The sequence below is a fragment of the Manacus candei genome, unplaced genomic scaffold, assembly GCF_025592945.1.
Source record: "Manacus candei isolate 608988 ecotype Guabito, Panama unplaced genomic scaffold, ASM2559294v1 h1tg000014l, whole genome shotgun sequence".
Lineage (NCBI taxonomy): Eukaryota > Metazoa > Chordata > Aves > Passeriformes > Pipridae > Manacus > Manacus candei.
The window spans coordinates 22,480,451-22,496,285 of record NW_026138062.1 but is presented as its reverse complement, the minus strand read 5'-3'; the positions used below and the strand labels follow the sequence as shown (position 1 = coordinate 22,496,285).

Genomic DNA, 15,835 nt, shown 5'->3' with positions numbered 1-15,835 from the left:
GATTTTTATTTCATTCAAATGTTAGCCATATACTAAAGTGTAAGCCATGGAAGTTCTCTGTAAGCGGCTGAATAGGCTTTCAAAATTGGAGTACTTTATTTGAACATTCTGTAAGCTTGTTCTGTGGTTCATACCTCATTGGGTGAGGGCAATCTGTATCAGCTATATAAAAGGTTGTGGAGCAGAAACTTTTCAAGTGAAACTAAAAAGTTGTTCCAAGTAAGTTGCCATGACTAAAAATGGAAGTATTCAGTCACTTGCATACCCTACAACTTTTCCTTTTTATACTGATAAATCTGAAGTTTCAAAGTGGGTAGATGGGACGTATTTTAAATAGTGGAGGAATATTGCTTTAAAACAGTCAAAATCAGCCAGTGTGAGCCTTGCTGCAGAAATTTTTTGGTTCTTCTCTGAACTGTGTAAGCTCATAGATGTTGTGAACTTACATACTGAAATGCAACTTTCTAGGTGGCTGCCCATAAACACCTTCCTGTGTGGATACATTGGAAGAGCCTGAACTTGGACCTTTTGTGCAGTTCAACTGTGCCAGCTGGCTCGTGTGTTTGGCATGCTTTGTTCTTTGCCTGAATAAAAAGCACATCTCAATTCGTGCCAATCACCTCTTGGCTGTAGATGAAGTTGCGTCTTGTCTTCATTAGGCCGTAGTAAAATACTTCTAATGTGTAGCTGCTCTTTTGCCCCTGCCCTTTTTCCTGCCATGTGGTTAATTGAATTTATGAGCTTTTTTCTTTTTGAATCTGTTGGCAGTTTCTTTATTTGAAACTTCCTTCCCATCAGTATTTCCATCCAGAAAGGTATGGTTAATATGCCCTGGATTGAAATACTGTTAATCATGTGATGGGTCCATGGTGGATATAGTGGATTATCAGAAGTTTACTTCTGCTACCATTTCTAAATATTTTTGCAGGCCTGAAATTTCACACCTAAGTGCCTGCATTTGTAGAGATGGGGACTTCAGGTTGCAAATTTACCATGTGGGCAGAGCTTAATGGGGTCTGAACCCATGATCCTCCACCACAGTCTCTCTAGACACCCTTTTCAAAAAGAGACTGCAAGTTCCTTGCCAAGCTGTATGTCTGTCTCATTCATCACAAGTAATCGAGTGACAACAGGGAGGCTGTGAAGGTATCTCTGTGAGCAAAGGGAGATGTTCTTATTTGTGCTGTTGTTGCATCAGAGCTTTTTCTAGTGCTAAGCTGTTGCTGGGGAAGCTTTTGTTTAAAATAGTGTGGACAGCATAGAATCAAAAGAAAAACAAGGAACCAACTTTTTCTAGTGGGCCTCTTCATTGTTTTGTGGGTTCAACTTTCAGCTCTGTTGGCTGGCTTTGTGTGCATGTGTGAATTGATTACCACTGTCTTGGAAGTGGACTGACAATGGAAACAACTCAAGAAAAGCTCGTTTTGGTGTTATTAACTGTGTGCCACAGACCAGCTGCAAACCCTGTTCAAAATTGTCACCAAAGGCCTTCTGCAGAACTCTGATCTAGCAACTGCGTTGTTTTTTCAATCTCAATTTACTTGAAACTAAGTTCATAAGTATTTTTTTCAGGGTCCAGTGATACTGCTTCTACACGTTATGAGCACCTTCTTATCACTCTTTTAGATAACATCTCATTGTAGCAAAGGCTCCAAGTATTCACATAGTACTCTTATGAAATGCTTTTATTGTTGCTTCTGTATTCCCATGAGACATTTAGAGTATTGCTTCAGGGCATGTACTGGATATTTCTTTGTCTTTGAAAGACACTCCTGATTTGGTTGTTAATGTCAACATGGTTTTCTGGCACGAGGAAAGCATTTTGCCAATGGTGCAGCTGAAATGCTTAATTTGTCATTAAGTCTTTAGGTATCCCATTTTTTCTAGATGATGACTCTTTTGAAGCTACAGAACAGCAGTTCCCTGTGGGTACTCTGCAGCAAGACCATTTGAAAATGGTTTCTAGATACTCTGAAAAGCACAGCTATTTCTCAATTTCTGGGACAGACATAAGGGTGCTTAACAAGTCTAGTGGATGCTTCTTCTGCTGTGCTGGAAGAGTGGTGTCACAAACTCAACTAAATCCCATTTTCTTGAATAAAGAATACTGTTCTTGCTTGGGAAGCCAGAAAGCTTTGTTCAGCACCACTACTTTCAGAGGCAGTGAAGGGAAATACTGTCAAAATTCAATTTATTTTGAGATGAAGACCAAGGGATTGATTTATTCAGCTTTGAGACATATTTGTCTGGTATTAAACTGGAAGTTTTGCATCTTTAGGAGTTGATTTTTCAGTTAAGTACTCATTTGATTCAGAGATGTTTGATTTACTGATGACAAAATGTGTGGTGCTTTGGGATCAGTTTTTAAGTCCCTTATGTGTTTTAAGTATATATACATAGATCATATTTCTTTCTTTAGTATTGTTCTTATGAGGCTGGTTGGTTACTTGCTGCATATGGCAGGCATGTTTAGAATGTAGCTACAAAACAGGTTGAGCATTTCATAAAATGTTTAGAAGTACTAAGTGGCATTTTGAGCAATGGACCTGATATTGGAATAGTTAATTGTCATGAAATGCAGAGGTACTAACATTTGTATTTACTGTAAATGTCAGACTTGTATAGTGTGAGCTCAAAAATGAATGGGTGGATTTTGAGAAACCATATTGTTGGCAAGGTCTGATTTCAGAAAGCATTAGCCTTAAATCAATCAGTATGTAGATTTTTATGTCAAAAGATGCAGTCCATGTTCTAGGCAACAATATCTTTCAAACAAAACAAAAATCGTTAATAGTACACATCAACCTGCCAGAAAACCACAGAAGTCTCTGCTGGTTTTTTGCTGCCGTGGGAAGTTCATGCAATCTTTTTCAAATCAGCTTTCTTTAACTGGGTGAGTTTCAATGCTTCAAAATTAATAGCATAAATTAAGTTGTACTTAGGAATTTTTGTTCAAGAGGATACTAACCAAATGTACTTGATTCTTTTCTGGCTTAAACTGCCTAAGATTAACCTGTTTCCTGCCACATCACCGTTAAAACGAATGATCAAAGATAGCTTGTAAAAAGTGAAGTAAACTATGTAAAGACACATCCATTTTTTTATCAAATTAAGTAGGGTTTTTTATATAGTTCCTCTAATTTGCTGAAGTATTCTTTTCAATGTGTTAGTTTCTGTTAAAATGATAGTAAAGCATAACTTAAGCACATATTTTTTTATATGTAGGTTTCTACAATCCAGGAGCTTGTTACTGGTTATGAAGCCTCTTTGAAAACTTGCGACCTTTTTAGTACGTGTGGTAAGTTTCTGTGGTCTTATATTAATTACCCTGTAATTACTAATACTGTTCATGGAAGCTATGAAGAACTGTTCAGGTGCTGATACTTTTTGCAAAAAAAAAAAAAGTAGTTATATGTTTTAGTAAATTAATTCATTACAGGAAATATTTGCTGAATTTGCCAAGCTTTGTTTTTTGTGTTTGTTTTTCAAATAGCAGTCTTCAGCCTTACCAGTTATTGTAACCTTTTTGGTTTTGTTGCAGAAAATGGAGAGAAAGAGCCCCCAACAACATTGCTTTGGGTTCGGTATTTCCTGGCACAGCACTTTGACAAACTTGGCCAGTGTTCTTTGGCCTTGGATTACATTAATGCTGCAATTGCAAGCACTCCAACGTTAATAGAACTATTCTATTTAAAAGCAAAAATTTACAAGGTAAAAAGAGAATTTGGACATGTGGAGTACTTTGTTTATGAAAAAAAAAATCAACCCATCAAACTGGTGTGAATGCGTGGATTGTGTTTCAGTTAGCAGTGGTTATGGGCATCAGTTTTCATGTGGGTTTGTTTTTTGGCACTGTTCTGTCAAGAAGAGAATGAAAACCCTTTTGTTTGGGTTTTGCAAAGCCAGTCACAACTTACAAAAACTTATCATTCTGAAAAAAATTCTGGGAGTGGGGGGAGTGAACAATAATACTGGCTTTTGTTACTTCTGACAGAGAAATCCCAGTAATTATAGATTTCAGGAGTTGGTCAATAGTAGGTTTATACTGAAAGTTAACTATTTAATTTCTCCCTAACAGCATGTAGGTAATATAAAAGAAGCTGCCAAATGGATGGATGAAGCACAGTCTTTGGATACTGCAGACAGATTTATCAATTCTAAATGCGCTAAATACATGCTGCGAGCAAATATGGTGAAGGATGCAGAGGAGATGTGCTCTAAATTCACGAGGGCAAGTATATTGCTTTAATTAAGAGAGGTTTTGCTCTCTGCTGGTTTATTTTTCACTCATAACTTTTTGACCCAGATAAAAAAATTCTTTTATTAATGTCCATTTTTAATATAGTGTTCTTACATTTAGTGGTGAAGAACTATATAGAATCATAGAATGGTTTGTATTGAAAAAGGCCTTTTAAAGTCCAACCCCACTGCCACAAGTATGGACATCTTTGACTAAATCAGGTTGCTCAAAGCTGCATCCAACCCAGTCTTGAACAATTCCAGAGACAGGGCATCAACAACTTCCCTTGTCCTGTCACTACTGACCCTGGTGAAAAGTCTCTTCCTGTCTGTCTTATGAACCTCTTTTATATATTGGCAGGCTCCTGTAAGGTCTGCCTGGAACCTGCTCTTCTCCAGGGCAAACCCCAACTCCCTTAGCTTTTTGTCACAGGACAGGTGTTCCAGCCTTCTGATTTTTCATGGCCTTTCTCTGAATCTGCTGTAATAGACCCATGTTCCTCTTATGCTGGGGGCCCCAGAGATGGATGCAATACTTGAGCTGTATAGACCTAGTAAGTATGGAAAAAATGGTTGTTCAAAGGTAGTTGTCCAGAAGTACCTTTTATTGCCATACTTCTAAGTACATCTCTGGAAATCCATCTGATGGATACCTTGTTTGCAAAACCTACTGTTTCCTGTTAGTACTATCTCATCTGAACTAACTGCACAGGATGATTTAGCATTAACATAAATTAGTTTAGACTTGAACATTTAATTCCTTTAAGCTAGTATTACTGACCAAAACTTTGTTAAAACAAGGTCTGTCCTTAAAAGATGGGATAACTGTATTTTTGACATTGAACAAAATTTGGATTCCTAAAGACCAGATTTCTATATCACTTATGTAACTAAATATGAAGACAACTCATCGTGTATGCTTGTCAGAAGTGTTAGAAACACAGAACTTTATCATAGGCATCTGGAAAGAGAGGATAAATCTCATCCTGAGTAATTAAATGTTGTGAGTTGAACTGGGTCTTCTTTCTGTTATAAAGACTGTTCTGAAAACTTGGTGGCTAGTATTCATGATATGTGGAATGTATTTTCAGTTTACTTATTCTCGTCTAGAGCATTGAAACTATGAAGTCTCAATCTGAGGATTTTTTCTTGTCAAAATATCAAGTATAAATCTAACTTCATTTATTTAGACTAACAAATTCCAAGAAACTCATTCTACATGATAAAACAGTAAATATATTGGTAGGTTTTTAGACTGGTGGATGCCACTTGCCTGACAGGGAAAAAGCAGCTAAAATTGTTTGCTGAACTTTAGGAATTTTTTTAAATAGTCTTGTTTCTGCCATCACATTGTAAAAGTAAGACTGTGTATACAAGCATGAGGTAATCTTAAAAATCCATTGAGACACTAATCTTCAGATAATTGGGTTTTTTTAATAATTTCAATCTATTCCTTTCTATCTTGGGGAGCATAGAATATCATAAGTATTATTCTCAGCCACTGAGTGTTTGTCTGTTTTCTATTGTATTCCAAGTAGTTGAAGGATTGATTGTTTGCTACTCATGACCTGAAACTAACCATAGTAGAAAGAAGCAGCTGGTAAATTATAGGAGCAAAAAGTGACAATGACACTTCTTTCAGGAAGGAACTTCTGCTATGGAAAACCTTAATGAGATGCAGTGTATGTGGTTCCAGACTGAATGTGCTGCAGCTTATCAAAGGCTAGGGAAGTATGGTGATGCCTTGAAAAAATGTCATGAAGTAGAAAGGGTAAGTAGGTGCAAACACCATCAATTGCTTCCTCAGTATTTCTCATAAACTAGTGAAGACATTTGTTGATGTAATCAACATGATTTTATATGCTATAGAAGCGTACAAAGCTTCTAGTATATTGACTTCTAAAAACAACTTGATACTTGATGATTTATTGTAACAGATGTCATCTCTAGCCATTATATGAAAGACTATTATTTGAAGTGAAAAGGTTTCAATATAATACCATGTCTCCTAACTATACAACTATTCATACATTAACTTTATGCTGTCTTCTAACAATTGTGTTTTCAATCAGAAGTCACATTTCACTTGGCTCTTAGAGTACCTAAGTCTGAACAATCATATTATAGTTTTTGTTAACAAACTGAGATTTTCCCCTCCCGATAGGTTCTTTTGGACAGAAGTTTCTATGTCTGTTAAATATTGCCTGTAAATAATATCAGTTGTAACTTTATTCACCTCTATCTAATAAAAAAAAAATATTAAGCAAGGGATGAGTATATGAGTGTCTATTTTTTTTTCCTTGAAGCATTTTTTTGAGATAACAGATGATCAATTTGACTTCCACACATACTGCATGAGAAAGATGACTCTTCGTGCCTATGTAGACCTCTTGAGACTAGAAGATGTGCTCAGGAGACATGCCTTCTACTTCAAAGCTGCTCGATCAGCAATTGAAATCTACTTGAAGCTCCATGATAATCCTCTTACCAATGAAAGCAAAGAACAAGAAGTGAATTCAGGTATCTAAACTGTAATGGAGGCTCACACGTATACTTAGCTTAATAAGCTTTTACTTGCAATAATTTATGTGTTACAGAGTAAATAGAATGCAAGATTTTCCTCTTTTCTGTCACAATAACTGAAAAGAGATTGTAGATAACATACTGCAGCTTTCTTCTCTCTGTTCTCTACTCATCACTTCGTAAAACTAGTACATGCATTAACTTAGCTGTAGTTGGAATACTTGAGAAGGTTATTAAGAGGAAAAATCAGATTCAGTTCAGCCACTACATAAATGTTATAAACCAATGAGTTATGAAACAATGAATAGATTTTGTGGGAAAGAAATCTAAATTGTAAGAATTTAATTGTGATTAAATGTATTTAATTTATTACATGGTAATTCTAGTTAACACTGCATTAACTTTTATCATTTTTCACATAACTTCAGGGCCAAAGAATACATGGATAAGTGTATTAGCAATATTAGTGCATTTAGAAAATTATTTAAAACTAGCATTAAATGGAAAGCAGACTTTCTTAGGAAGCCAGTAGGGTTGGTTTGGAAACTTAAGGATTTGATGACAAATTAGTTGGATGTTTTTTTACTTTAAGATAAATATTGCTTTTCCTTTAGTGGAATTACAACTACTGTCAGCACTGCAGTGGCTGTTGACTAAAGCAGTGAAATTGATGTTTAGCTCTTTGTAAAGGGGAGAATATTTGACACAAGAAAAAGTGAAGCTAAACCAAAAATTCCACTTAATACTGCAAATGCAATCTTACCTTTAATTCAGAGGTGAATGACAAGTTTTTCCATACCCGATTATGTATAATGAAGTAAATATAAGAAGAAGCACTTTTGAAAAGCTGCACTTGCGTCTTTTTTCTCTCCAACTTTAATTTATTTCTGTATGTAATGTAAGATCAGGGTGTGACAGAGGATCTTGACAGCAATATATCATAGAAACAAAGGTGGGTAATGTCTAAGAAGTCACGTTAGTTCATTTACCTGCTGTGCACTGGGATTCAGGAGGCTTGTCTGTGGGGAAAGACGGCACTGTGTGGATGGGGTAAAAAGAACACTTGCTTCCCTGTCTCTGCATGGTGGCTGACCCCAGCAGGGAGATCAGGGTGCTATAGCCATAAAAACAATGTGTTAGTCCCTCAGGAGCCGATTTTTCTGTGCCTTCCTACATTTTTAGCACAAATTCTATTCTTGGTGAAACACCACAGTAAACAGAGTGGAAACTACAGTATTATTCTGGCTAAACCGATCATTCCCATTTAACTATCCCATGGCATTTGCAGAAAATAAATGCTATTATCATGTCTGTGTATTGTTCAGACACTTTAATGAAAAATAACAAGCATGCTTTAAGATGGAATGTAAATCCATCTGGATGTTTCTAGATGGCACTGGAAGTAAGGTGAGTTACAGTCAATATTGGAGCTTAGTATTACCCTTGAAAACCATTGCCCATTTCCTAAATTAAAACCTGTCACAGATGTAACAGTTATACATAGCTGACCTTTCAAATCATTGATGCTTCTATAACAGCTATGTAACAGAAAATATGCAAGATCAAGTGGTATGTTGGGTTGTAAATAGTAATCCAGCAGTAATGTTGATCTAATGTGGTGGTGATACTCTGGGAAGTGCTAGTATTTGTGGAAATCACTGTGAAAGTTTGCCATTTTGAGATGGGGAGAAGCATAATGGTATGTCTGAGTTGTTTGAGGGGAAAAAAGATTTTTAATTAAATACTGTTAACATAAATTACATTACCTTAATCTGTAGAAAATCTCTCAGCCAAAGAATTGAAGAAAATGCTTAGTAAGCAAAGAAGAGCACAGAAGAAAGCAAAACTTGAAGAAGAGAGAAAGCATGCAGAAAGAGAACGACAGCAAAAAAATCAAAAGAAAAAGCGAGATGAAGAGGAGGAGGAAACTAGTGGACCCAGGGAAGAGCTAGTTCCTGAAAAACTGGAAAGGGTTAGCATGGTCTTTCCTGTTAAATTCATGTGATTATCATAAAAAACCTATGATACAGGTTTACTATCAGGTTCTCCTAAAAGAATCTATGTGTTTTAATAAAATCATTTTTTATGCAAAGATACCTTTTTGTAGTCTACCTCTATTTACTAAAGAAAAGTAGTATTTTTCCTCAATAAATTCGAGGTCTATGTTAATAATATTATTACTTTCCTTAAATTTCAGGGATTTTTTGAAACAATAGGCCATCCTTCATTAAAATAGATACTGAACAGAAAAGTGGGTTTTGCCTGAAGAAATCTGATTTTCAGACAGTGAATAAAGTAAAAAGTAACAGAAATTATTGCAGATTACAAAATTTGAAAAGACGAGCTAATATTTCTTTAAACACAAAACTACTTTCTTTATAACTTCAAACTTGTTGTCTAAGGTAGTTGTATTTAATTTTCTGAATGTAAATTACAACACTGATTAAATTACACAAGCAGTGCCAGAGTTAGCAACGATGCTGTCTTTGTTAACATGAAATCATGAGTAAACACTTTAAAATCTTGCTGTTTAAATAAAAATGTTGTGGTTCAGTTTAATTCAGAAAGCTAGCTTCGGTTCACCTTTGGCCTGTAGTTATTTAAATGGTCTGAATAACAGAAACTATCAATGGTGGATTTTATTTGACATTTATTTTAAGCTTTAAATTTCACTGTGTTTTTATTAAAACAGGTAGAAAATCCATTAGAAGAAGCCATTAAGTTCCTTATACCACTTAAGAATCTTATTGGAGATGAAATAGAAACACATTTATTAGCATTTGAAATATACTTTAGAAAAGGTAAAGTACTGCTTAATTTTATTTTTGCTTTGCAAAATTTTAATCCTTCAGTGCAGCCTGAGTGCAGCCTAAAATGATCTGGAATAAATACTTAACTGACTAAAGCTGAGGTTTGCATCATATCCAGTAATAATAGGGGAAATAGGATTTTTATTTAGCCACCCTTAAACAAAAAAAAACTAAGAGCAAAATAAGTTGCAGTATATAGTAATAAATACTGTAGAAAGATATTTACAGTGTGATGTTTAATTATCCAGAGGAAAACAAAGCCAAATGGACAGTAACAGTGTTGCCAGAGTTCAAGCAACAGGCACTTCTGTTTTATTAAGTGATTTGAATGGGGAAAAATAAATTTCCTTTCTAATTCTGCTCAGACCTTGAGGTTTCTAATATTTGTACTAGATTTACTGAAGAAAACAGTAGTTGATATAAAGAAAAAAAGTTCTGTATTCTTAATATTGGTTTCTTAATGTTTTGTTTTTTCTCCTTCCCACAGGAAAGTTTCTGTTAATGTTACAGTCTGTCAAAAGAGCTTTTGCTATCAACAGTAATAACCCATGGCTACATGAGTGCTTGATTAAATTCTCTAAAGCTGGTATGTATGTAGGAAGTATATATGTAATTATACAGGAAGTTACATTCTACAAGGACATAATTATGTATTGTTTGTAATGTATACTCTGTACACAAACTGATAAGAAGAAAAATAAAAACAAATTGGGTTTTTTTCATGATAACACCAAAGAAAACACAGGTTATGCTACCTAGGGTACTGTGTATGTATTATATTATACTCCTTCCTCCCTTAATCCACCAGGTGGACCTAACAACTCGTTTTGGCTAGATTTCACGGAGGAGTAAGTGTTCCAAAGATCCTGGAAGCTCTTTAAGTTTTAAGGAATAAGTGGCAGATACAGGAGAGAGATTTTGACCAAAACAAAGTGTGTTATGATCTTGTAAGAGAAAGCTTAAGTGACAGAGCACCCTTTATGAATGTTTTATTTATTAATGTATCAGCAATGCTCATGTTGACATATTTTTATCTGAGATTTGTGTTTCTGTGCAGATTTTAAAACGAGGTATTTTAGCAGTGATGTCTGTGGTTTCACAGTTTTCTACAGCTAAGTGACTTTTTTTTTTTTACTTCTCTCCCTCTTACCTTGCCCCTTCTAGTATCTGACCAGAGTAACCTCCCAGAAATTGTGAGTAAGGTTCTAACTCAAGAAATGCAGAAAATCTTTGTTAATAAAAACTTGGAGAGTTTTAATGAAGAATTTCTCAAACACAATGCTACCTCCATTCAGCACCAGCTGTCAGGTTTGTTTAACTTTTTTATGCTCTTGAAAAGGAGATGATTTAAGTGATACAAATCCAGAATCTTTATCTGCAGTCCCTTAAGGCAGGGTTATTTAGAAAATGCATTTCCAACAGTTATGAAACTGTAAGTGTAGTTTTATCAGGCACCTAAAGTAGTGCTAAATTCACCTGGCTTTTAAAAGTTACCCAGGGTCTGTTCAGAATCACTGGAAAAACTTAGCTTCAGAGGATTGTTCATCTCTCTTAAAGGAAGGTTAGGTAACTTACTACAGACTTTCATTGGCCTCTATAAGGTCCATGTTTCAGGACAGCATTTTGAGAGAAATACTTGCACCGCTTTCCTGCGAGCAGACTCCAGATTTGGGAAGCCAAATACAGATACCTGAGCAGTCAATTGCTCCTGATTCTTACAGATGTTTTCTTCCACTCTTGTAATTGTTGAGCATCTTAACTGGATGCTTTCCAGGTCCTATTTTCTGGTCCTCTATTGTTATGGAAAACAGTACAGTCCCTAGATAGGTCCTTGGTAGCATTAGGTCTTCACCTGTGTATCAGTCTTTTGTTTATGCTGAAACAGATTTGAGGCAATTGACTTACCTACTGTACAATTTTTAAGTTTCTTAAACAGTTGTCTTTAATTAAAGTTTGAAAGTCTGAAAGACCTAAACTGCAAGTCTGAGAGCACAAAGACTGTTTTCTTAGCTTAAAATTTCTAGAGAAGAAACCATAAACAGGATTCTAATCTTTTCAATTTCTGTACCATAGCCTCCCTCACTGCAAGCAAATGTTACTAGGTTAAGATAACTGTTTTGAGCAATGATGTCTCTATATTCAGTCTAGCAATTTTTGAAACCTACAAAAAGCAGTAAGAACTAGGAAACTTTCTTTAATTGGGAAAACTAGTAATTGGGGAAATAAGTTGAGCAAGAAGAAACAAAAGACCCAGAATGTCAGGTTTAAACTTTTCCAGTAAAATGATTTCTTCAACTTTTTGGGTTTTGCAGTAGATTATGTAGTGGGGTGAATCTGGATTTTGTATTTGGGCAAAGGAAAAATACATGAAATGCCTGCACATTCACTTAGATGAGATTTTAAATTAAGGCAGCTATGATATGAGGAGCAGAATTTTGCAGAGATGCCTAGACCACTTTTGATAAACTGCTTATGGTCCAAGAAGCTGCATAGTAACATAATGCACTGTTTTACTTTTCACTGATGTAGCCCAGTCCAGGTGAAGCACCAAACTTGCATTACACTTTCCTTGTACCTAAGCTACTTCACTTAGCTCTGGGTTAGTAGCCTCCCTTGGCCTTACTTTCTGCCATATGGACGTATACTGGTCTGAATGTTTTCTGGACCATGTTCCACAATTGTTTAGTAACTGTGTTGTTCACTTCCTCTCAGTACTTTTGAAAAGAATTCAGAGTGTCTCTGACAGAACATCTTTTACTTGCTTTTACATTTGTAGGATGGATTTCATTTAACCTGCTGATTTGAAGGGTTTCATCATCAACGTACTCTGTGATACATTTCTTTAGTAAAGACCTGTCAGTCAAGTGAGGCATTTCACTTCTGCAGGAGCAGATCTCCTGTGTTACTCAGTCTTTATGCTTCTAATAAATTTCAGAATGGCTTTAGGTTTATTAGTTTTCAGTTAAAAATAAGGGAGGAAGATATGGTTTATTAAAACTTGTAAGAAGTGTAATTCACATTTATTTACAAGTTTTCAGGTTCTGTGTGTCTGTATATGCAGTATGGCATTTAGGAAAGCTAAACATTGTGGTTTTTTTCTTGTGATAAGGTGCAAAGATGATGTATTTCCTGGACAAATCAAGACAAGAAAAAGCAATTGCTGTTGCTACTAGATTGGATAAAAACATGAGAGACAAAAATGTGAAGGTAAAAGATATAAAGTATATAAAGCCCCCCAAAGTGTGGGATCTTAAATAGTATATACTTTAATACAGGATAATGTACATGATAAATTAATATTTGAAAGAACAAGGTTTCAGATTTTTCCTGTAACTGTAAGATATGTGAATACCAACAAAGAAACAGAAATGTTCTTTTAGGAATAGGAAAATCGTAAGTCACATTTATTAACTGTTACTTTTGTTTCTTTAGACATTAACAAAGGTTTTCGAGGCACTGCTTGATGGCAGTTTTGGAAGCTGCCATGCTCAATGTGAAGAATATCAAGCAGCATGTCATAAACTGTTTCCTTTTACATCTGCCTTCATGCCTGCCACAAATGAGGACAACAGCAGCATTGCATCTATGAATCATACAGCCATTAACCATGATTTGCTGTCTAATGAAATTTGAAGTAGTGTGTGCAAGCCCGTGTGTGTGTATACCTACATGCACACATGTATACAAAGCTCTGACTCTCATTACATGCTGGCTGGATAAAGATCAGGGTTACTTTTCCAGGTTGTATTTTAATATCTTTAACAGGTATAAAACAAAATATTTGGATAGTTAAATGGAGTATGCTATTAGGGTTTTTTCCTCCCAATGAGAACTGCCAATATTTATGTAAACATTATCTTTAATCAGCATTTTTCATGTTTATACTTGTACAGGTTTAAGTCTTTTAATAATTCATCAGCCCTCCCTCACAAAAAATATGGATGTTGAAGAATGCTTTCACTTAAGTGTTGTTACCTATACAGATAAATGTGATCATATCTTGTTAATAAATTATCATTTGAGCGTTTTTAGCAGATTAAGACTGAAGTGCTGCTTGAATTGCCCTCTTTGTCTTTACTGTTCTTTAGGGTTTTTTCTGGGTTGTTTTGGTTGGATTTCTTTTTTAATCTTTGGTCAGTTTGGTTTCTTTTGAAGCACAGTAACAATTAAAGCATTGGGGGGTTGCATGTTTTTGTCAGGTGTGCGTCTTATATGGAACCAGTGTTGACAGATATGAAGATTAAGTTTGTGTAAAAAACAAAACAACTAATAACTAAGGCTTTTTGAAAACTATTCCATCTACCTTGTGTTCCTTAGCTATTGTTTGCTTAAGTTTATGATCATTTAACATTTTAAAGTTTTAATATTCTGAAGCAATTCCCTGAGAAAACATAATGAATTTGATACTGTTGTTTGTCCTTTGTTCCATTTCCCTCTTTTTCCTGTTCCTTCTGGTTTCTGCCCATCTTTTGACACTTAGGTTGGAAAAGCTGCTCCGGTCATGAGCAAATGCAGAAGGTACAGTAATGGGAAATATGGTTCTTTTCTACGTCATAAAAACTCACTGGTAGTTGTGCTGTATTACCTCCATTAAAAGTCTTAGTTGTCTACTCACGGCCAATACTCTAGTACTTCTCATGCCTAAATACTATTGCTGTAGGTGCTGCAAGGCAAAATAGTATCTGAGAAGTATGTTTTACATTTTAAAACTGTTTAAGGGAGCACAAAGAGGCTGACTACAAATCATAATGAACTTCTTTTCTTACTTTGTATTTTGGTGCATTAACTATTATACAACACATCAAAATGGAAGTTTAAATCTAATATACCTATTTAAAGCATAGCATTGCTAGACAAAATGACTACATATCACATGACAGCTTTACATTCTGTAAGAACTGCTATCAAAACATAACTATACTGTGGCTTGTACAGAAAATCTGTTTTCTGGAAACTGTAATGGAATCATTCAATCTCGGTTTGTTTTTATTTCACTACAGTGTAAATAATTTCAGTAATATTAACTAGCCCCTCAAAGGCAAATACCAATTCATGAAGAGGGGATTTTATTAAGACAAATAAACTGTTCTAATTAAAATTCTCCTTTGTGTGTCATCTGTTTAGATTAAAAAATTGTTGAATGGAAAATTCACTGTAAAATATTGCCAACATATGTTATGCTGTAATAAATTATTTTGTACACACTTGCCTTTGGTCTGGAATTTTTGCATATTTATGGACACCAAACTTTGGCCCTTCACAGTCATTAGGGTTTTTTTCTGTTGAGTTGCAGCATTCACTGGTTTAATGTTAACCCTGTAAGTAGTTAAGAAAAAAATGTTCAGCACTCTTTAGTGCATTGAGACATGTATCTATAAATAGTAGTGGCTTCAAAGGGAAAGAGAGCAGGTTTAGATCAGATATCAAGAAGAAATTCTTTACTATGAGGGTGGTGAGGCACTGGAGCAGGTTGCCCTAATAAATTGTGGATGCCCCATCCCTGAAAGTATTCAAGGCCAAATTGGATGGGGCCCTCAGCAATCTGGTCTAGTGGGAGGTGTTCCTGTCTGTGGCAGGGGGTTGGAACTGGATGATCTCTAAGGTCCTTTCCAACCCAAACCATTCTGTGATGGTAACATACTACCCTGAGAAATGGTGGTGTGTTTTTATCTTACGGGTTCACCACTTGCCATATGCTGTGGGACAACTTGCTCAAAGACGTCTCAAGCAGGGAGAGGTAGTTGACCACAACCAAGATTGTTTTGGCTCAGTAGCACCCTAGAAGTGCTTTACGAGCCGCATACAGAAGAAGACATCAAAGTGGTACAGTGTCTTCTGTCTTTTTCTAGTGATAACATCTCCACTGTTAGATATTTAATCCAGGCCTTCAAAAGAAGGCTGTGGCACTTTTACATAGGACTGCTCCTCAGCCCTCCACTATCTGTTTAGTTTGACACTTTAAATGAGACGAGCAAAAACACCTGGGATGTCTTTTCAGCAGTTAATTCCTTGAGAATGTAGATGAACAGTTTTGGTTTCTAGACTAAGAATTGTAGGAACCTTTTTGAGAATTCAGAAAATTGAGTCTCCTGTCACCCAGTGTGTGATTTGGTTTTCTCTTAGAACTGCTGGAGGCATAAGCTGCTGAGTTTTCCTCAGGGCTGTCATTGCAAATGTGATCTTCTCGGAATAATAGTTGCTTGGCAATCCCATAGACCATTGCAAAGAGCAAGTAGGGGAAGGATTACAAAATAAAGGAGAAG

At 35.6% G+C, this 15,835-nt stretch overlaps 1 protein-coding gene across 2 annotated transcripts in view; it reads left to right on the top strand.

Moving 5' to 3' along the window:
- Positions 1 to 14,754, top strand: part of NAA16 (N-alpha-acetyltransferase 16, NatA auxiliary subunit) — a 61,732-nt gene extending 46,978 nt beyond the window's left edge. Inside the window, exons 10-20 of one of the 2 annotated variants that reach the window (XM_051778688.1) lie at positions 3,226 to 3,298; positions 3,542 to 3,711; positions 4,079 to 4,235; positions 5,886 to 6,010; positions 6,546 to 6,759; positions 8,541 to 8,734; positions 9,455 to 9,563; positions 10,060 to 10,158; positions 10,737 to 10,880; positions 12,682 to 12,779; positions 13,005 to 14,754. In XM_051778688.1, coding sequence (XP_051634648.1) covers positions 3,226 to 3,298; positions 3,542 to 3,711; positions 4,079 to 4,235; positions 5,886 to 6,010; positions 6,546 to 6,759; positions 8,541 to 8,734; positions 9,455 to 9,563; positions 10,060 to 10,158; positions 10,737 to 10,880; positions 12,682 to 12,779; positions 13,005 to 13,205 — 1,584 coding nt within the window. In that variant the 3' untranslated portion in view covers positions 13,206 to 14,754. Of the gene's footprint in view, positions 1 to 3,225; positions 3,299 to 3,541; positions 3,712 to 4,078; positions 4,236 to 5,881; positions 6,011 to 6,545; positions 6,760 to 8,540; positions 8,735 to 9,454; positions 9,564 to 10,059; positions 10,159 to 10,736; positions 10,881 to 12,681; positions 12,780 to 13,004 lie in introns of both variants that reach the window. The other variant, XM_051778687.1, reaches the window with a different exon arrangement.
- The last annotated feature ends 1,081 nt before the right edge of the window (positions 14,755 to 15,835 follow it).